A 22,787-nucleotide genomic window follows, 5' to 3' on the forward strand; every position below is an offset into this window, starting at 1 on the left:
TAATAAAAAGAGTGTGGTTGAGAGAGCAGAAGAGGGTGTTTTGAAATGGTTTGGTCACATGGAGAGAATAAGTGAGGAAAGATTGACAAAGAGGATATATGTGTTGGAGGTTGAGGGAATGAGAAGTGGGAGACCCAATTGGAGGTGGAGAGATGGAGTGAAAAAGATTTTGAGTGATTGGGGCCTGAACATGCAGGAGGGTGAAAGGTGTGCAAGGAATAGAGTGAATTGGAACGATGTGGTATACTGGGGTCGACGTACTGTCAATGGATTGAACCAGGGCATGTGAAGCGTCTGGGGTAAACCATGGAAAGGTCTGTGGGGCTTGGATGTGGAAAGGGAGCTGTGGTTTCGTTGCTTTATACATGACAGCTAGAGACTGAGTGTGAACAAATGTGGCCTTTGCTGTCTTTTCCTAGCACTACCTCATGCACATGCGGGGAGAGGGGGTTGTCATTTTATGTGTGCCGGGGTGGCAACGGGAATGAATAAGGGCAGACAGTATGAATTATGCACATGTGTATATATATATTTATGTCTGTGTGTGTATATGTATATGTATACGTTGAGACGTATAGGTATGTATATGTGCGTGTGTGGACGTGTATGTATATACATGTGTATGTGGGTATGTTTGCCCACTCTTTCATCTGTTTCCTTGCGCTACCTTCGCTAACACAGGAGATAGCGACAAAGTATAATGAATAAATAAGTAAATAGGGGATGCGTGGATCAGGTGTTTGCTTTCAAGAATGTATGTAAGAAATACTTAAAAAAGCAAATGGATTTGTATGTAGCATTTACAGATCTGGAGAAGGCATATGATATACACATTTACATAATTCATACTGTCTGCCCTTATTCATTCCCTTCGCCACCCCGCCACACATGAAATGACAAACCCTTCCCCCCGCATGTGCGCAAGGTAGCTCTAGGAAAAGTCAACAAAGGCCACATTCGTTCACAGCTCAGTCTCTTGCTGTCATGTATAATGCACCGAAAGCACAGCTCCCTTTCCACATCCAGGCCCCACAAAACTTTCCATGGTTTACCCCAGATGCTTCACATTCCCTGGTTCAATCCATTGACAGCACGTTGACCTTGGTATGCCACATCGTTCCAATTCACTCTATTCCTTGCACACCTTTCACCCTCCTGTATGTTCAGGCCCCAATCACCCAAAATCTTTTTCACTCCATCTTTCCACCTCCAATTTGGTCTCCCACTTCTCCTCGTCCTCTCCACCTCTGACACATATATCCTCTTTGTCAATCTTTCCTTACTCATTCTCTCCATGTGACCAAACCATTTCAAAATACCCTTTTCTGCTCTCTGAACCACACTCTTTTTATTACCACACATCTCTCTTACCTTTTCATTAGTTACTCGATCAAACCACCTCACACTACATATTGTCCACAAACATCTCATTTCCAGCACATCCACCCTCCTCTGCACAACTCTATCTACAGCCCATGCCTCGCAACCATATAACATTGTTGGAACCACTATTGCTTCAAACATACCCATTTTTGCTTTCCAAGATAATGTTCTCGACTTCCACACATTTTTCAATGCTCTCAGAACTTTTGCCCCCTCCCCCACCGTATGATTCACTTCCGCTTCCATGGTTCCATCTGTTGCCAAATCCACTCCCAGATATCTAAAACACTTCACTTCCTCCAGTTTTTCTCCATTCAAACTTACCTCCCGATTGACTTGTCCCTCACCCCTACTGTACCTAATAACCTTGCTCTTATTCACATTTACTCTCAGCTTTCTTCTTTCACACACTTTACCAAACTCAGTCCCCAGCTTCTGCAGTTTCTCACATGAATCAGCCACCAGCACTGTATCATCAGCAAACAACAACTGACTCACTTCCCACGCTCTCTCATCCCCAACAGACTGCATACTTGCCCCTCTTTCTAAAACTCTTGCACTCACCTCCCTAACAACCCCATTCATAAACAAATTAAACAACCATGGAGAAATCACACACTCCAGCTGCAAACCAACATTCACTGAGAACCAATCACTTTCCTCTCTTCCTACATGTACACATGCCTTACATCCTTCATAAAAACTTTTCAATGCTTCTGACAACTTGCCTCCCACACCATATATTCTTAATACCTTCCACAGAGCATCTCTATCAACTCTATCATATTTCTTCTCTAGATCCATGAATGCTGCATACAAATCCATTTGCTTTTCTAAGTATTTCTCACATACATTCATCAAAGCAAACACCTGATCCACACATCCTCTGCCACTTCTGAAACCACACTGCTCTTCCCCGATCTGGTGCTCTGTACATGCCAATACCCTCCCATGTAATTTCCCAGGAATACTCAACAAACTTATACCTCTGTAATTTGAGCACTCACGTTTATCCCCTATGCCTTTGTACAATGGCACTATGCACGCATTCCGCCAATCCTCAGGCACCTCACCATGAGTCATACATACATTAAATAACCTTACCAACCAGTCAACAATACAGTCTACCCTTTTTTAATAAATTTCACTGCAATACCATCCAAACGCTCTGCCTTGCTGGCTTTCACCTTCTGCAAAGCTTTTACTACCTCTTCTCTGTTTACCAAATCATTTTCCCTAACCCTCTCACTTTGCACACCACCTCGACCAAAACACCCTATATCTGCCACTCTATCATCAAACACATTCAACAAACCTTTAGAATACTCACTCCATCTCCTTCTTCTCACAACACCACTACTTGTTATCACCTCCCCATTAGCATCCTTTACTGAAGTTACCATTTTTTCCCTTGTCTTATGCAGTTTGTTTACCTCCTTCCAAATCATCTTTTTATTCTCCCTAAAATTTAATGATACTCTCTCACCCCAACTCTCATTTGCTCTCTTTTTCACCTCTTGCACCTTTCTCTTGACCGCCTGCCTCTTTTATACATCTCCCAGTCATTTGCATTTTTTCCCTGCAAAATTGTCCAAATGCCTCTCTTCTCTTTCACTAATAATCTTACTTCTTCATCCCACCACTCACTACCCTTTCTAATCTGCCCAACTCCCACGCTTTTCATGCCACAAGCATCTTTTGCGCAAGCCATTACTGCTTCCCTAAATACATCCCATTCCTCCCCCACTCCTCTTACATCCTTTGTTCTCATCTTCTTCCATTCTGTACTCAGTCTCTCCTGGTACTTCCTCACAGTCTCCTTCCCAAGCTCACTTACTCTCACCACTCTCTTCCCCCCAGCATTCTCTCTTCTTTTCTGAAAAGCTCTACAAATCTTCACCTTCTCCTCCACAAGATGATCAGACATTCCTCTAGTTGCACCTCTCAGCACATTAACGTCCAGAAGTCTCTCTTTCGCGTGCCTATCAATTAACACGTAATGCAATAAAGCTCTCTGGCCATCTCTCCTTCTTACATATGTATACTCACGTATATCTCTCTTTTTAAACCAGGTATTCCCAATCACCAGTCCTTGTTCAGCACATGAATCTACAAGCTCTTCACCATGTACATCAATTATTCCGTCAACTGCCACATTACTCACCTTTGCATTCAAATCACCCATCACTATAACCTGGTCTTGTGCATCAAAACTACTAACACACTCACTCTGCTGTTCCTAAAACACTTGCCTCTCATGATTTTTCTTCTCATACCCAGGTGCATATGCACCAATAATCACCCATCTCTCTCCATTCACTTTCAGTTTTACCCATATCAATTTAGAGTATACTTTCTTACACTCTATCACATACTCCCACCACTCCTGTGTCAGGAGTAGTGCTACTCCTTCCCTTTCTCTTGTCCTGTCCTAACCCCTGACTTTACTCCCAAGACATTCCCAAACCATTCTTCCCCTTTACCCTTGAGCTTCGTTTCACTCAGAGCCAAAACATCCAGGTTCCTTTCCTCAAACATACTACCTATCTCTCCTTTTTTCTCATCTTGGTTACATCCACACACATTTAGACACCCCAATCTGAGCCTTTGAGGAGGATGAGCACTCCCTGCTCATGTTTCCCCTTTTAGAAGTTAAAATACAAGGAGGGGAGAGTTTCCAGCCCCCCTCTCCTGTCCCCTTTAGTCGCCTTCTACGACACGTGAGGAATGTATGTAGCATTTCTGGATGTGGAGAAGGCATATGATAAGAGTTGATAGAGATGCTGTGGAAGGTATTAAGAGTATATGGTGTGGGAGGCAAGTTGTGAGATGCAGTGAAAAGTTTTTATCGAGGATATAAGGCATGTGTATGAGTAGGGAGAGAGGAAAGTGATTGGTTCTCAGTGAATGTCGGTTTGCGGCAGGGGTGCGTGATGTCTCCATGGTTGTTTAATTTGTTTATGGATGGGGTTGTTAGGGAGGTGAATACAAGAGTTTTGGAGAGAGGGGCAAGTATGCAGTCTGTTGTGGATGAGATGGTTGGGAAGTGAGTCAGTTGTTGTCACTGATGATACAGCGCTGGTGGCTGATTCATGTGAGAAACTGCAGAAGCTGGTGACTGAATTTGGTAACGTGTGTGAAAGAAGAAAGCTGAGAGTAAATGTGAATAAGAGCAAGGTTATCAGGTACAATAGAGTTGAGGGACAAGTTCAATTGGTAGGTAAGTTTGAATGGAGGAAGTGAAGTGTTTGGGTATCATGGAAGCCAAAGTGAGTCACAGGGTGGGGAAGGGGTGAAAGTTCTGGGAGCGTTGAAAAATGTGTGGAAAGCAGGAACATTATCTCGGAAAGCAAAAATGGGTATGTTTGAAGGAATAGTGGTTCTAACAATATTATATGGGTGTGAGGCATGTGCTATAGATAGGGTTGTGTGAAGGAGGATGGATGTGTTGGAAATGAGATGTTTGAGAATAATATATGGTGTGAGGTGGTTTGGTCGAGTAAGTAATGAAATGGTAAGAGAGATGTGTGGTAATACTAAGAGTGTGGTTGAGAGAGCAGAGGAGGGTGTTTTGAAATGGTTTGGTCGCATGGAGAGAATGAGTGAGGAAAGATTGAGAAAGAGAATATATGCGTCAGAGGTGGAGGGAACCAGAAGTGGGAGACTAAATTGGAGGTGGAAGGATGGAGAGAAAAAGATTTTGAGTGATTGGGGCTTGAACGTGCAGGAGAGTGAAAGGCGTACAAGGAATAGAGTGAATTGGAACGATGTGGTTTACCGGGGTCAACATGCTGTCAGTGGATTGAACCAGGGCATGTGAAGCGTCTGGGGTAAACCATGGAAAGTTTTGTGGGGCTCGGATCTGGTTTCAGTGCATTATACATGACAGCTAGAGAGTGAGTGTATATGAATGTGGCCTATGTTGTCTTTTCCTAGCGCTACCTCACACGCATGCGGTCAGAAGGGGTTGTCATTTCATGTGTGCCGGCATGGTGACGGGAATGAATAAAGGCAGCAAGTATGAATTATGAACATGTGTATATATGTATATGTCTGTGTATGTATATATATGTATACGTTGAAATGTTTAGGTATGGATATGTGCATGTGTGGATGTATATATATATATATATATATATATATATATATATATATATATATATATATATATATATATATATATATATATATATATATTTGTATGTGGGTGGGTTTGTTCATTCTTTCATTTGTTTCCTTGTGCTACCTTGCTAATGTGGGAGAGAGCAATAAAGTATAATGATAGTAATGATAGTAATAATGTATATATGTGATAAGTTGCAGTAGTGTGGGTGTTTAGGATATGCTGATAACCTTGAGGAAAATGAAACAAGTAAGTTCCCAGTGGACTTTCGTGTCATGATTACATCATCTGGATTGATACAAGAATGAGATAGAGGACTTAGAATAGTCAGGTTATATACAAATAGAGGCATAGCCAATATGCTGTTTGTAAACAAAGTGTTTTCAGCTGATGCTGTTTGGATGTGGCACTTTACCTGTCCTAGACTTTCATTTTGTGGATTGGACAGGGAACTGTTTACAATTGTTGCCTATATTAAAGCTATTCAGTTTGTATAGATCTTTGCTAATATTCATGTTACAATTCTTTGTGTTTTTGATAAAAGAAGATTAAATGATATTTCTCTTGGTTGAGTTCCATTTGATAACTGAATTAGCATTACTCCGGTCAGTATAGTGCTCATAATTTTAACATGCTTAAACAAAGCAATTGATTCTTGCCCTGTTCTTATACTACATTTATGTTGCTTAAGTATAACATAGAGATATCCTTTTCAGTCTGCCCGATATAAAACATAGTACAGCATGTACAAGTTATTCTGTAAACACAGCTCGGAGAATTATATGGCAAGCTTGCCAGATTGAGATATTCTTCATAGTATTGTTATTCCTGAAGACTGCATTTAATTTAAAGGATTTAAGCATCCTGAAGAGTGATATGAAATTATCACTGAGTGGGTGAACTAAAAGATTCTTGGTATCAAGTTGAGGTTTGGGGTTAGCTCTGTAAAATGATTTCTTTTATCAATAAAAGTTTTAGGGTACTTTAACGTGGATCCAATAAGATATATCTAATCAAACTCATCATCAGTGAATTCCAGACTCCAGACTATTATGATGATTGTTTAACTCTGTCATGTTGAGCTGAGTAATAATGAATATAAGAACAAACATTGATGGGTCTTTTGTATATGCTGAACTTAAACATCGTTCCATCTCTCTGGATCATGCTATCTAAAAAGGTAACAATATTATTTTCTGCTTCCACAGTAAATTTGTTGGAAGGTATTAAACTGCTAGATAAAGGGAGAAATGTTTATAAATTTTTGCTTGTCGGCCAAACTCAAAGAACACCATCTACATGCCTAAGATACCCCTTAGTAATTTTGTTTCAAAGAATTCCATGTAAAGATTACTTATTACTGATGAAAGAGGGTTACCCATCACCATAACAAATTTCTGGGCATAATATTCTCCATTAAGTTGAAATACACAATCTTTTATACACAATTTTATCAATTCAAGAAGCAGAATTTGAAACAGGTAAATCAAGATTATCCAAGGCACCAACCAGATACTTTAAGAGTTCATCAACTTGTGCTTATGTGAAAAAGGATGACAAATCAAAACTTAACAGTTTGAAATCAAAACCATCTTGCATAGCTTTCAGCTTAACTAAATCTGCATTGTTCATGATATTAAAATTTGATGTATTACTAACTAGTGGGCTTAATATGTGATGATACAACATACTTTATTAAACTTAGTAGAAATCCCTAGAAGTTGTTAAATCTCACTTGAATAAACAACTGAAGTTGTTGAAAGTTAATGATTCTTTCATCAAAAGATTTTTATCATTATCCCCTTCATTACCACATATGTATGGACTTCTCAAAACACTTATGCCAGACTATCCAGTCATTTCAGTAGACTCAATCATGTATAAGTTATCAAAATCTTCATTTCTTCATTAAGCCTACTAGTTAGTGATATATCAAATTCTAATATCATGAACAATGTAGATTTAGATAAAAAGCTTATTAAGATCCAGGTTTATTTTTATTTCAAACTGGTAAGTTATGATTTGTCATCCTTGTTCACAAAAGTTGCAGTTGATGACCTATAGAGATATCTGGTTGATGCCTTGAATAATCTTGATTTACCTGTTTCAAATTCAGTGTTTCTTGAATTGATAGAATTGTGTATAAAAGACTGTGTTTTTCAATTTAATGTAGAATATCATTCTCAGAAATTTGGCATGGCGATGGGTAACCCTCTTTCACTAGTATTAAATAATTATTACATGGAATTCTTTGAAACAGAACTACTAAGGGATATCTTACCCTCTAAGGTACTTTATCTGTAGGTGATGTACTTTGTGTGTGGCCAACAAGTGAAACATTTCTCCTTTTACTGAACAATATAGTACCTTCCATCAAATATACTGTGGAAGTGGAAGATAATCATGTTACCATTTTTTGATTGTATGATCCATAGGAATGGAAACATGTTTAAGTTTAGTATTTATTATTCATATATCATACTTTGCTGCTGTCTCCCGCATTAGTGAGGTAGTGCAAGGAAAAAGACAAAAGAATGGCCCAAGCCACCCACATACACATGTATATACATACACGCCCACACACACACATATACATACCTATACATTTCAACATATACATACATAGACATATACATATATACACATGTACATATTCATACTTGCTGCCTTCATCCATTTCCATCGCCACCCCGCCACACAGGCGAGGTAGCGCTAGGAAAGGACAACAAAGGCCACATTCATTCACACTCAGTCTCTAGCCATCATGTGAAATGCACCGAAACCACAGCTCCTTTTCCATATCCAGGCCCCACAAAACTTTCCATGGTTTACCCCAGACGCTTCACATGCACTGGTTCAATCCGTTGACAGCATGTTGACCCCAGTATACCAAATCACTCCAATTCACTCTATTCCTTGCACGCCTTTCACCCTCCTGTATGTCAGGCCCCAATTGCTCAAAATCTTTTTCAATCCATCCGTCCACCTCCAATTTGGTCTCCCACTTCTCCTCATTCCCTCCACCTCTGACACATATATCCTTTACGTCAATCTTCCCCTACTCATTCTCTCCATGTGACCAAACCATTTCAATACACCCTCTTCTGCTCTCTCAACCACACTCTTTGTATTACCACACACCTCTCTTGCCTTTCATTACTTACTTTATCAAACCACCTCGCACCACATATTGTCCTCAAACATCTCATTTCCAACACATCCACCCTTCTCTACATAACCCTGTCTATAGCCCACGCCTCGCAACATGTGATATTGTGGAACCACTCTTCCTTCAAACATACCCATTTTTGCTCTCCGAGGTAACGTTCTCACACTCCACACATTCTTCAACGCTCCCAGAACCTTTGCCCCCCTCCCCCACTATGTGACTCACTTCTGCTTCTATGGTTCCATCCACTACCAAATCCACTCCCAGATATTTAAAATGCATAACTTCCTCAAGTTTTTCTCAATTCAAACTTACCTCCCAATTGGCTTGTCCCTCAACCCTACTGAACCTAATAACCTTGCTCTTATTACATTTGCTCTCAACTTTCTTCTTTCACACACTTCACCAAACTCAGTCACCAGCTTTGCAGTTTCTCATCCGAATCAGCCACCAGTGCTGTATCATCAGCAAACAACTGACTCACTTCCCAAGCCCTCTCATCCACAACATACTTGCCCCTCTCTCCAAAACTCTTGCACTCATTTCCCTAACAACCCCATCCATAAACAAATTAAACAACCATGGATACACCATGCACCCCTGCTGCAAACTGACATTCACTGGGAACCAATCACTTTCATCTCTTCCTACTTGTAAACAAGCCTTACAGCCTCGATAAAATCTTTTCACTGCTTCTAGCAACTTACCTCCCACACCATATACCTTCCACAGAGCATCTCTATCTACTCTATCATATGCCTTCTCCAGATCCGTAAATGCCACATACAAATCCATTTATTTTTCTAAGTATTTCTCACATTCTTCAAAGCAAACACCTGATCCATACATCCTCTACCACTTCTGAAACCACATTGCTCTTCCCCAATCTCATGCTCTGTACATGCATTCTGCCAATCCTCAGGCACTACACCATGAACCATACCACAGCAGTACCATCCAAGCCTGCCGCCTTGCCGGCTTTCATCTTCCGCAAAGCTTTCACTACCATTTCTCTGTTTACCAAGCCATTCACCTACATCTGCCACTCTATCATCAAACACATTCAACAAACCTTCAAAATACTCACTTCATCTTCTCATTTCACCACTACTTGTTATTGCCCCCCCCCATTAGCCCCTTTCACCGATGTTCCCATTTGTTCTCTTCCCTTACGCACCTTATTTACCTCCTTCCAAAACATGTTATTCTCCCTAAAATTTAACAATACTCTCTCTCTCCAACTCTCATTTGCCCTCTTTTTCACCTCCTGCACCTTTCTATTGACCTCCTGCCTCTTTCTTTTATACATCTGTCAATCATTTGCACTATTTCCCTGCAAAAATCGTCCAAATGCCTCTCTCTTCCCTTTCACTAACAATCTTACTTCTTCATCCCATCATTCACTACCCTTTCTAATCTGCCTACCTCCCACCTTTATCATCCCACAAGCATCTTTTGCGCAAGCTATCACTGCTTCCCTAAATACATCCCATTCCTCCCCACTCCCCTTACGTCATTTGCTCTCATCTTTTTCCATTCTGCACTCAATCTCTCCTGGTACTTCCTCGCACAAGTTTCCTTTCCATGCTCACTTACTCTCGCCACTCTCTTCATCTCAACATTCTCTCTTCTTTTCCGAAAACCTCTGCAAATCTTCACCTTCGCCTCCACAAGCTAATGATCAGACATCCCTCTAGTTGCACCTCTCTGCACATAAACATCCAAAAGTCTCTCTTTCACATGCTTATCGATCAACACATAATCCAATACCACTCTCTGGCCATCTCTCCTACTCACATACATATACTTATGTATATCTCTGTTTTTAAACCAGGTATTCCCAATCACCAGTCCTTTTTCAGCGCACAAATCTACAAGCTCTTCACCATTTCCATTTACAACACTGAACACTCCATTTACACCAATTATACCCTCAACTGCCATATTACTCACCTTTGCATTCAAATCATCCATCACTATAACCCAGTTTTGTGCATCAAAGCTGCTAAGACACTCACTCAGCTGCTCCCAAAACACTTTCTTTTCATGATTTTTCTTCTGATGACCAGGTGCATAGGCACCAAAAACCCACCAATGATTGCTTTTATATTCATTATTATTCAGCTCAATGTGACAGAGTTGAACAATTATCACTACAGTTGATGTTCCTTAGGGCATTATGGATATGCAGTCCAGAATTTATTGATGATGAGTTTGGAAAGATATATTTTATTGGATCCAAGTTAAAGTATCCTAGATGTTTCATTGATAAATCCCTTAAGTTGGTAAAGAAATCGTTTTGTAGAGTTAATCCATTCCCATTGCCACCCTGCCCCACAGGAAACAGCATAAAGGCATGCAGGAAAGGAAAAAAGATAACATATACATTCTCTTCTCTTCCCTCACGCCTGATCACTACCCCCTGCTTCAGCGAGGTAGCGCCAGGAAACAAAGAAAAGCCGTACCCACTCTCACTCATTCTCTAGCTTTCTTGTGTAATACACCAAAACTTCATCTTCCTATCCACATCCAGGCCCCACAAACCTTTTCTTGGTTCACCCCTGACGTTTCAAATGGCCTGGTTCAGTCCACTGATGGCATGTCAACCCCAGTATACTACATTGTTCCAGCTCACTCTGTTTCATACATGTCTTTCACCTTCCTGCATGTTCAAGTCCCGACTGCTCAAAATCTTTATCACTCCATCCTTCCATCTTCAATTTGATCTCCTTGTTCTCCATGTTCTCTCCACTTCTGACACATATATCCTGTTTGTCAACTGTTCCTCACTCATTTGTTCCATATGTCCAAACCATTTCAGCACTCTCTTTTGCTCTTTCAACCACACCCATTTTATTCCCACACATCTCTTTTACCCTTTCACTATTTGATCAATCAAACCACCTCAGCTATTTTATTTCCAGCACATCTACCCTCCTCAACACAATCCTATATATAGCCCAAGGCTCAAAACCATATAATATTGTTAGAACAAATATTCCTTCATACATACCTATTTTTGCCCTCCACACATTCTTCATTCTTCATTGCTCCTAGTACCTTAGCCACCTCCCCTACCCTATGATTTGCTTCCATGGTTCCATTTGCTGCCACTTCCACTCCCTGATATCTAGAACACTTCACTTCCTCCAATTTTTCTCCTTTCAGACTTGGATCCCAGCTAAATTGTCCCTCAACCCTACTGAACCTAACAACCTTACTTTTATGAACACTCACTCTCATCTTCCTCCTTTCATACACTCTTCCAAACTCATTCACCAACTTATGCAGTTTCTTTCCATATCAGCCGCCAGTGCTGTATTATCGCTGAAGAACAACTGACACTTCCCAGTCCCTATCATCCCCAACAGGCTGCATACTTGCTCCTCTCTCCAAACCTCTTGGATTGGCCTCCCTAACCACCACATTCATAAACAAATTAAACAACCATGGTGACATCACACATACCTGCCATAGATTGACATTCACTGGAAACCATTCACCTCCTTTCTTCCAACTTGTAAACATGCCTTACATCCTAGATGAAAACTTTTGTTGCTTCTAGCTGCTTACCTTCCACACCCTGAATTCTTGATGCCTTCCACAAATCATTTCTGTCAACCCTATTCTATGCCTTCTCTAGATCCATGAATGCCACATACAAATCTGTCTGTTTTTTTAAGTGTTTCTCACAAACATTCATCAAAGCAAACATCTGATCCACACATCCTCTACCACTTCTGGAACCACACAGCTCCTCCCCAGTTTGATATTATGTACACTCCTATAAGACTTACCAGGTATACTCAGCTAACCCCCTTTGTCTTTATACAATGGCACTATGCATGCATTCCACCAATCCTCAGGCACTTCACCATACCTACATTGAATATCCTTACCAACCAATCAATAATACAGCCACTCCCTTTCTTAACAGATTCAACTGCAATACCATATACTCCGACAGCGTTGCCACATTTCATCTTATGTAAGGCTTTCACCACCTTTTGTCTTCATCAAACCACTGAGTTTGGAAAGTGTGTGAAAGGAGAAAGTTGAGAGTAAATGTGAATAAGAGCAAGGTTATTAGGTTCAGCAGGTTTGAGGGACAAGTTAGTTGGGATGTTAGTATGAAAGAAGTATTGGAGGAAGTGAAGTGTTTTAGATATCTGGGAGTGGACTTGGTAGCAAATGGAACCTTGGAAGCAGAAGGAGTCACAGGGTGGGGGAGGATGCAAATGTTCTGGGAGTGGTGAAGAATGTGTGGAAAGAAAGAATGTTATCTTGGAGAGAAAAAATGGATGTTTGAAAGGATATTAGCTCCAACAATATTATATGGTTGTGAGGCATGGGCTACAGATAGGTTTGTATGGAGGAGGGTGGATGTGTTGGCAATGAAATGTTTGAGAACAATATGTGGTGTGAGGTGGTTTGATTGAGTAGGTAATGAAAGGGTAAGAGAGGTGTGGTAGTAAAAAGACTGTGGCTGAGAGAGTATAAGAGGATGTGTTAAAATGGTTTGGACATATGAAATGAATGAGTGAGGAAAGGTTGACACAGAAGTTATATGTGTCAGAGGTGAAGGGAACATTCGAGTTGGAAAGATGGAGTGAACATGCAGGAGGGTGGAGGTGTGCAAGGATTAGAGCGAATTAAAATGATGTGGTATATCGGGGTCGATGTGCTGTCAGTGGACTGAACCAGGGCATGTGAAGCATCTAGGGTAAACCATGGAAAGGTCTGTGGGGCCTGGATGTGGAGAGGGAGCTGTGGGTTCGGTGCATTACACATGACAGCTAGAGACTGGGTGTGAACGAAGGTGGCCTTTTTTGTCTGTTTTCAAGGCACTACCTCACTGAAGCGGGGATTAGTGACTTTATATCCTGTGTGGAGTGGTAGCAACAGGAATTGAAGAAGGCAAGCATGTATGAATATGTACATGTGTATATGTGTATATGTCGGTGTATGTGTATATATATGTATGTATATGTTGAGATGTATATGTGCTTGTATGGGCGTTTATGTATATATATATATGTGTATATGAGTGGATGGGGCATTCTTCGTCTGTTTCCTGGCGCTACCTGGCTGATGCGGGAAACAGTGATTAAGTTTGATAATAATGATGATGAATATATATTTTGTACACATTTGCAGTTCCCTGCATTAACAAGGTAGTGTCAAGAACAAAGGACTGAGCCTTGGAGGGAAAATCCTTACTTGGCCCCCTTCTCTGTTCCTTCTTTTGAAAAAGTAAAAACTAGAGGGGAAGGTTTCCAACCTCCCTCTCTCGCCCTTTTTAGTTGCTTTCTATAATATGCAGAGAATACGTAGGAAGTATCCTTTCTACCTATTTTTTTTTTCATACATACTCATCATTTCCTGCATGAGCAAGTTAGCATCAAGAATAGATGGCAGAGCCTTACAAAGAAAAATCCCATCTTAGCTCCTTGCTCTGCTTTTTCTTTTGGAAAGTAATACAGGAAGGGAGGATTTCCAGCTACCTGCTCTTGCCCCTCTTAGTTGCCTTCTATGACCAGCAAGGAATACGCAGTTTAGGTTAGCATGGCAGAAGAACAGGTGAGTTGGGATGTGTGTTTGAACAGAAAAAAATCAAAGGAAGAACATTGTTGTAGATACATGGCAATGAATGGAGCCATGGGAGTGGAAGTGGGTCACAGGGTGGATGAGGAGGCAACAGTTCTTGGCGTATTGACGAATGTGTGAGAAGAGAGATCATTGTCTGGGAGGGCAAAAATGGTACATTGGAAGTAGTTTCGTTGATGTTGTATGGATGTGACACATTGGCTGTAGATGAGAATGTACAGAGAAGGATGGATGTTTTGGAAAATGTAATGTTTTAGAACAGTATGTGAAGCGAACTAGTTTGATTGAGTGGGTAGAAAAGGTTAAGATAGAGGTTTGTTAGATAGAAAAGAATGTGCTGAAATGACTTGAAAGTATGGAGAGAGAGTGGTTGAGGAGTGGTTAGCAAAGGAGATATATGTGTCACAGAAGTAGAGGGGAAAGGAAGATGGAGACCAAGCTGGAGATGGAGGATTGAGGTGAAAAAGATTTTGAGTGATCAGGGCCTGAAAGTGCAAGAGGGTGAAAGGTCTGCCAAGGATAGGGTGAACTAGGGGAATGTGGCATACAGGGGTACAACATACTGTCAATGGACTGAGCAAGGGTATTTGAAGTGGCCAAGGGAAACCATAGAAAGGTCTGTGAGGCCTGGTTATTGATAGAGGGCTATTGCATTGTGGAATTGCACATGACTGTTAGAGAATGGATGTGAGTGAATGTGGCCTGTCTTCATCTGTTCCTTGTGTTACCTCACTAATGTGGGAAATGGCAAACAAGTATGAAAGAAAAAAAGAAGAGACATAGCATTAATGAGATGACCTTGGTCATGGCATTCATTTGTCTGTACTATCTCATCTAACATAAAACATAACAGGAAATAGATAGTTCAGTCCCTCTGGCAAGTCATTTGCATAGGTCAAAAAGATCAGTGGTTCTAAGACCATGCCTTGTTGCATGCCAATGTTGACCTTGCCCTGTTTGAGAATGGCTTTTCTAACATGAATCTTCTTGTTTCCTTCCACAAATGTTATTCTAAATCCATTGAAAGAGTCTCCTTTTATATGTACCTGCTTAAGGATCCACCTGCTTTCCAACCTTTTGTGTAGCATAGTGTCAAATGCTTTTTGGTTCAGGAGCAAGCATTCTATCCGTCCATATCTTGTCTGAATTGGGGTCACTGTTTTATAGAATAGAATTTCTTGTAGAATTTTGTAATAGATCTGTTACACATGAAACATTTCCCTGAACCCACATGTATTTTACTTGTGGTAGGTAGTTTCTGCTCTGCAAGTAATCATCTATTTGCTTTTAAATTACTGTATATTTTTCTGTGATTTACATGCCACCCTCCTCAGAGAGACTGGTCTGTAGTTTATTTCAACTTCTTAATCTTTTTTTTTTCTAGAAATAGGCACAATATTTACCTCTTTCCACCCTCCTGGACCTCCTAGAGACAAAATGAACAATATTTCAAATGACTTGTTTTAGCAGTCTTCTTCCTCTTGTGTGCATCTCAGTTTGCCCTCACTTAGTTTTCTCACCTTCCAGCTCTTTAAAATTACTATTGATATCTTTTTATATAGACAAGCCTTGTGATTTCTTCACTTATGATTATCTGCATCTTTTTTCCCCTAAATGTTGATATGTCATCACATGCAATACTATGGTTTTTAGTCATGTTTTTTTTTTTTTTCGTCAGTCTATGGAAGGCTATTAGATCTCTTCCTCAGTAAGACTTCACACTGTTCCAGCTTTTGTTTCTTGAGTTGAGATCATGGATTTATTTTATTGTTCTTATAGATCATCCTTAAAGAGATTCAGATATCTTGTGCCTCAGTCTCTCTCTCATCATATGTTCAATTTGTCAAGTTACTGAACCGATAATGGTAATTTTTTTACTTGACTGAACCAATAATGGTCATTCCTTTATGCCCTCTATAACTTTTCTTCTTCCTGAATCCCACATGTCCACTTTCTAAGATAGACTTATTCAGTAGTCAGCCTTTGACATTTCTTTCATGAGAAATATGAACCTTAGCTAGCCTTACCTTGCTTTGATTAGTCTTGTATCATCTACTTTAGCTTTATTCAGTGGAATGTACATAGGTCAGTCCCAGAAATTTCCATGCTGTTCAATTTTTAATGTAGTGTGTGATTCAGTTTGCTGCATTTGAAAGTCTTATAGAATATTCCCTGAAAGGCTCACATAAGAATTCTTTGTTTGTCATTTAATACTGTGTAATGCAAGGTAATGTGGTTGTATTTATTTGCTCTGTATTTTTATAGGCTGAGATCTGAAGTAATTCAGAGAATGCAATCCCTTGTTTTCAGCTGTTCCCCGTTATTTCATCATTTGGTGCCACAGGCCTTCTGGTTGAGTATGAGGACATGTTTCCCTATCATGGCAAAGTGGCTCATTTGCAAGCGCCACATGCCTATACGCCTGAAGACATCGTACACTTACACACCATTGCAGCGGAGAACAATCTCATCATTATACCCTTGGTTCAGACTTTTGGGCATTTTGAGGTGGGTTTTGAAGTTCAAATATTGTAATTTTTCATGTTTATTTCCTAAATCTTGTGGTTGTATTTGTGACTTCATATCCCAACAGTTTGATGTAGCCATGACAATGATTTGCAAAGCAAGAGTGAAATATTCATAAAAAAATAATGGTTTTCCTGAAACCATGGAAACTTTATTAATTTCTGGTAATGGATATTGAATGAATACCACAAATGCAATGATGAATGAGTCATTTATGGCAACTATTTCATCCAATGAATTTCTGGCATCTTTCTTGTCCAGTGTATTAGTGTTAAAGTTTTACATCTTTTCCAGAGGTAACTGAATATTCATATAGTTTGATGGGACCTTAAGAGCTACTTAACACCTCAGATGACCAAAGAATCAACTGCAGTGAGAAAATATGGCACACTGAAATCTTGTTTTTGAAAACAGAGACCTTTGTCTCTTAGGCAGTATTCCATTAGCACGAGACATTCTAGAGGATATCTATAGGAAAATCAGGGTAAGGGCATTTCAACACAGTATTTTAGGTAAGAAAGCACTGGTCTTTCTCTCCCATTGCTAACCACTTGGCCATGGTTGTAGCAGTTTGCTTGCTTCAGGCTAACCCTCAACCAATCAGAGATGGCTGCAAAGATGTCATTGATCTGTTTAGTCTCAGCCTCTAGCAGCTTAGAATTTCAGACTACAGTCACAGTTGCTACAGAGAAAAGCTGTTCAAAAATAGAAAGAGGAAGACAGAACAAGAAAATATGCACATGGAGAAACTGCTTTGGAGAGAAAAGGTTTGTTGACTTTAAGAATGTACATTTCTCTACTTTGTGGCTTGTCATGCAAGCAGGAGGGCACACCCACACCAGTTCTAAGAGAGGTAATTTACAAGGAGGGGTAAAAGTCTTGTCCACCTTAGAAAACATTTAAGTTTTTAAAACAGTGGATGATGTAGACAAAGAACTGTTCTTTGAGAGATTTAGGGATAGAGCTACCAGAGGACATAACATGAAATTAATTGAGAAACTTGTTAAAAAGACGTAAAGAAGTACTTTTATAGTGTGAATGGTGCATGAATGGAATAGAATGACTGAGGATGTGGTTAATGTAGACAGCATATATGAATTCAAAATGTTGTGTGGCATAAGTGAATATTCAAGATATTCAAGAGATGGGGTCCCATTAGTGTAAAACTCCCTCCCCACACAGTTCAAACAGGTAATCATGCAGAGAAGGAGTATTTTGAGAAAAACTTTCTGATAAGAAGGAAAAGCTCAAATCTAAAGATATGTAACTTCATTGGTGATTTAGAGGCACGCTGGAAATTGTCTATCCAGAAGGAGGAATCCTGAGAGCCACATAAGGGAGATCCTCAGCATCTAAACAAAAGCACCATCTGATAAACATTGTACGTGAGTGCCACACCACTTTTCTTTATCTCCACCAACAGGGAGTACCTTATGAAGACTAAGGCAGAAGCCATCTTCATTATATCATGTATTCTTATGTAAATCTGAGGTTGAGCCAGCAGAATGAGTGTCTTAACCCTTTAGATACAACCATCTTCTCAGTTTGATGAAAGTTTTACTGAACAATGGTTGAGTGTGATGTTCAATTGCTGTTTACTTCCATCAGAATATGCTTTTCCTTACCCCAGCAATCTTCCATTTTTTCTGGATCATGCAGTGAATACCAGAACCTAGAAATTGCTGCAATCTCCAGATGCTCATGGTAAGCAGAGTGTAAAAAAAATTGGTAGTCATCTGTAACCCACCCAGTCATTTTACTACATATGAAATAAGCTATGGATATCATGACATCAAAAATTAGAATCCAGGACCTGAGACTGGCATCTTGCAAAGGAAAAAAGATTAGCGGAAGTTGCCTAGGCATTATTGAGGAGTATAGCATAGCCGAAGGAGTCTCTGGAAACAAGGTTGTTTTCTCCACTTTGGGGCATCCAGTATTAACCCTCTTTAGAATGTGACATAAATTTAGTGCCAGGTTCAAGTGAAGAATGGCTGCATTTGCTCACATTCATTTCCTAGCTCTCATGTGTAATTCATTGAAACCATAAACCCTGTCCACAACCAGCTCCCATAGACCTTTCCATGGTTTCCCCTGGCTGCTTCATATGCCCTGGTTCAGTCCATTGCCAGCATTTTGCCCTCTATACCACGTGGCTCCAATTCATTCTATCCCATACACCCATTTCACCCTCTTGCATGTTCATCTCTTGATCACTTTAAAGGTTTTTTTTCACTCCTTCCCTTCATATCCAATTTGGTCTCCTCCTTCTCCATGTTCCCTCCACTTCTGACATATATTCTCTTTATCAACTCCTTACTCGTTCTTTGCATATGTCTAAACCATTTCAACACACCATCTTTAGCTGTCTCAGTCACACTCTTACTACCACACCTCTTTCGTACCTTTATATTGCTAACTTGATTAAACTACCTCACACCACATACTGTCTTCAAACATTTCATTTCCAATGTATCCATCCACCTCTGCACATCATCATGTGTATCCCATGCCTCACATCCATACAACATTGTTAGGACTGCCATACCTTCAGACATACCCATTTTTGCCCTCCTAGTAAATGACCTCTCTCTCCACAGATTCCTCAATGCTTCCAGAACCTTCATCCCCTCACCCACCTTATGACTCACATTTACTTCCATGATTCCATTTGCTGCCATGTCCACTACATCCAGGTACCTTAAACACTTTGCTTCCTCTAAATTTTCTTCTTTCTTCATTCAAACCCACATCCTAAGTACCCTGTCCCTCTGCCCTGGTAAACCTAATAGCCTTTATTTTATTCATATTTACTTTCAGTGTTCTTTCACACATTTTTCCATGCTCAGTCACCAACTCATCAGTTTCTCACCCAAATATGCCACCAATAGTGTGTGTATTAACAGGAAGATGGTGTGAGAAAAACAAAAAGAATGAATGGGAACATCGGTAAAGGATACAGTTGGGGAAGTGATAACAGGCAGTGATAAGGTGAAGAGATGGAGTGAGTATTTTAAAGGATTGTTGAATGTGTTTGATGATAGGGTGGTAGATGTATGGTGTTTGGTTTGAGGAGGCATGTGAAGTGAGGGAGTCATGGCAAGTGTTTTGGTGAAAAGACAAGAGGTGGATGGCAATGCAGTTGATTTTTTTAAAGAAAGAGGATGGCTATGCTATTGATTTATTAGTTATGATTTTCAGTGTATTTATGGCTCTTGATGAAGTGACTGAAGATTGGTGGAATGCATTTGTAGTGCCAGTGTGTGGAAAAAGGCGTGTTCAAATTACAGAGGTATTAGTTTAATAAGGGTACTGGGTAAGTTGGATGAACAAGTGGTGATTGAGAGTTTGAAAGCAGGGTGGTTGAAAGCACAGAACATCATATGGGGGAAGAACATTTGGTTTCAGAGTGGTGGAGGATGTTTGGATCAGGTGTTTGCTTTGAAGAATGTGTGTGAGAAATACTTAGAACAGAAGAATTTGTTTCGTAGCATTTATGGATCTGAAAAATGAGTTTTCCCTAAGCTCCATTATAAGCAGGGAGTTTCTTCTAGATTCACCATATTAGAATCCTAATTGAACACCATGTATCCCTCTGAAATCTATTTCTGATTCCTTTACAGTCAAGAAAACCCCAGAAATTTGTAGAAGGGGTATCTGTGGCACCCCAAATGAGGAAAGCCCTTACCCTATGTGCATATGACTTATATCTGAATTTTTTTTGTATAAAAACACTTCAGATTAAAGACAAGTTGTTTAACAAAAGACAACATCTGAAGGCTGATGTTCTCCCAACCCAATAAATAGTTGATAGTAAATATATTTATGTCTGCCTTTAACTCCATCTGTTTTATCTGATACTCATTTAGTTGTTGGGGTCTAGTATATATTTAAAACTATTGTATTTATAATTTATGTGTATTTGCTGATTTTTTCCAGTTTGTATTAAAACATGATGAGAACCGAGGAATTCGTGAAATAGAGCGTTATCCAAATGCTCTCTGCCCAACTCATCCAGATGCCTTCCCTCTTGTGACTAGACTTATTTCACAAGTTGTTGACCTGCATCCAGATGACAAATTTTTCCACATAGGAGCTGATGAGGTTTGTATTTAGTACGTAGGTGATGATGTTTCTCTTAATTTAAACTGTTCTCTCTGTGGTGTGTCCCACCAGCATGAGGTTTATTTAGCAGGAATATTTTGATTAGGTCCCTTCCAGTCCACATGATTTCTGGTGAAGAAGCACCAGTCTTCTCTCTCTCTTTGCAAACCACTATCATGGCTGCATGCTCATTTTTGGGCCTGCCCTCAGCTGAGGAGCAACTGTTACTCCACTGACATCATCAATTCACTCATTTCCAGCCACTCAAAAGCTCACTGTTCTTCAGAATAGCATGCCCTCATGGCAGAGTCTGCTGCTGTTGTCATTCAGCCTTTCATGAATCAGCATCCTTTTCTTTCATTTCATATATCAAATTATGTTGATACTATATTTACATGTATATAGCCTTTTGAATATAACTATTATCATTTTCTATTTTTTTTTCATAATTTGTCGCTGTCTCCTGCGTTAGCGAGGTAGTGGAAGGAAACAAATGAAAGAATGGCCCCACCTACCCACATTCACATGTATATACATACACGTCCACACACGCACATATACATATCTGTACATTTCAACGTATACATATATATACATCATTCTTTCATACCATTCGCCATTTCCCGTGTTAGCAAGGTAGTGTTAAGAACAGAGGACTGGGCCATTGAGGAAATATCTTCATCTGGCCCCCTTCTCTGTTCCTTCTTTTGGGAAATTAAAAAAAAAGAAAAAAAAGAGAGGGGAGGATTTCCAGCACCCTGCTCCCTCCCCTTTTAGTCACCTTCTACGACACACAGGGAATACATGGGAAATATTCTTTCTCTCTTATCCCCATGGATAATATATATATACATTATTTATTTATATTGATTTTACTTTGTTGTTGTCTCCCGCGTTAGCGAGGTAGCGCAAGGAAACAGATGAAAGAATAGCCCAACCCACTCACATACACATGTATATACATATACGTCCACACACGCAAATATACATACCTATACATCTCAGCGTATACATATATATACACACACAGACATATACATATATACTCATGTACATAATTCATACTGTCTGCCTTTATTCATTCCCATCGCTACCCCGCCACTCATGAAATAACAACCCCTCCCCCCCCACACGTGCGCGAGGTAGCACTAGGAAAAGACAACAAAGGCCACATTCGTTCGCACTCAGTTTCTAGCTGTCATGTATAATGCACTGAAACTATAGCTCCCTTTCCACATCCAGGCCCCGCAAAACTTTCCATGGTTTACCTCAGACGCTTCACATGCCCTGGTTCAATCCATTGACAGCACATTGACCCTGGTATACCACATAGTTCCAATTCACTCTATTCCTTGTACGCCTTTCACCCTCCTGCATGTTCAGGCCCCAATCACTCAAAATCTTTTTCACTCCATCTTTCCACCTTGAATTTAGTCTCCCACTTCTTGTTCCCTCCACCTTTGACACATATATCCTCTTGGTCAATCTTTCCTCACTCATTCTCTCCATGTGACGAAACCATTTCAAAACACCCTCTTCTGCTCTCTCAACCACACTCTTTTTATTACCACACATCTCTCTTACCCCATTATTACTTACTCGATCAAATCACCTCGCAGCTTATATTGTCCTCAAACATCTCATTTCCAGCACATCCTCCCTCCTCCACACAACTCTATCTACAGCCCACGCCTCACAACCATATAACATTGTTGGAACCACTATTCCTTCAAACATGCCCATTTTTGCTTTCCGAGATAATGTTCTCGACTTCCACACATTCTTCAACGCTCCCAGAACTTTCGCCCCCTCCCACACCCTATGATTCACTTCCGCTTCTATGGTTCCATCCGCTGCCAAATCCACTCCCAGATA

The 22,787-nt window shown here is 40.1% G+C and overlaps 1 protein-coding gene across 5 annotated transcripts in view; it reads left to right on the forward strand.

Moving 5' to 3' along the window:
* Positions 1–22,787, forward strand: part of LOC139761944 (hexosaminidase D-like) — a 284,074-nt gene that overhangs the window by 127,594 nt on the left and 133,693 nt on the right. For all 5 annotated transcript variants that reach the window (XM_071686643.1, XM_071686648.1, XM_071686644.1 and 2 more), the window contains 2 exons: positions 16,593–16,790; positions 20,748–20,912. In XM_071686643.1, the coding sequence (XP_071542744.1) occupies positions 16,593–16,790; positions 20,748–20,912 (363 nt within the window). The remainder of the gene's footprint in view (positions 1–16,592; positions 16,791–20,747; positions 20,913–22,787) is intronic.

This window comes from Panulirus ornatus, chromosome 42 (genome assembly GCF_036320965.1).
Source record: "Panulirus ornatus isolate Po-2019 chromosome 42, ASM3632096v1, whole genome shotgun sequence".
In the NCBI taxonomy this organism is placed as follows: domain Eukaryota; kingdom Metazoa; phylum Arthropoda; class Malacostraca; order Decapoda; family Palinuridae; genus Panulirus; species Panulirus ornatus.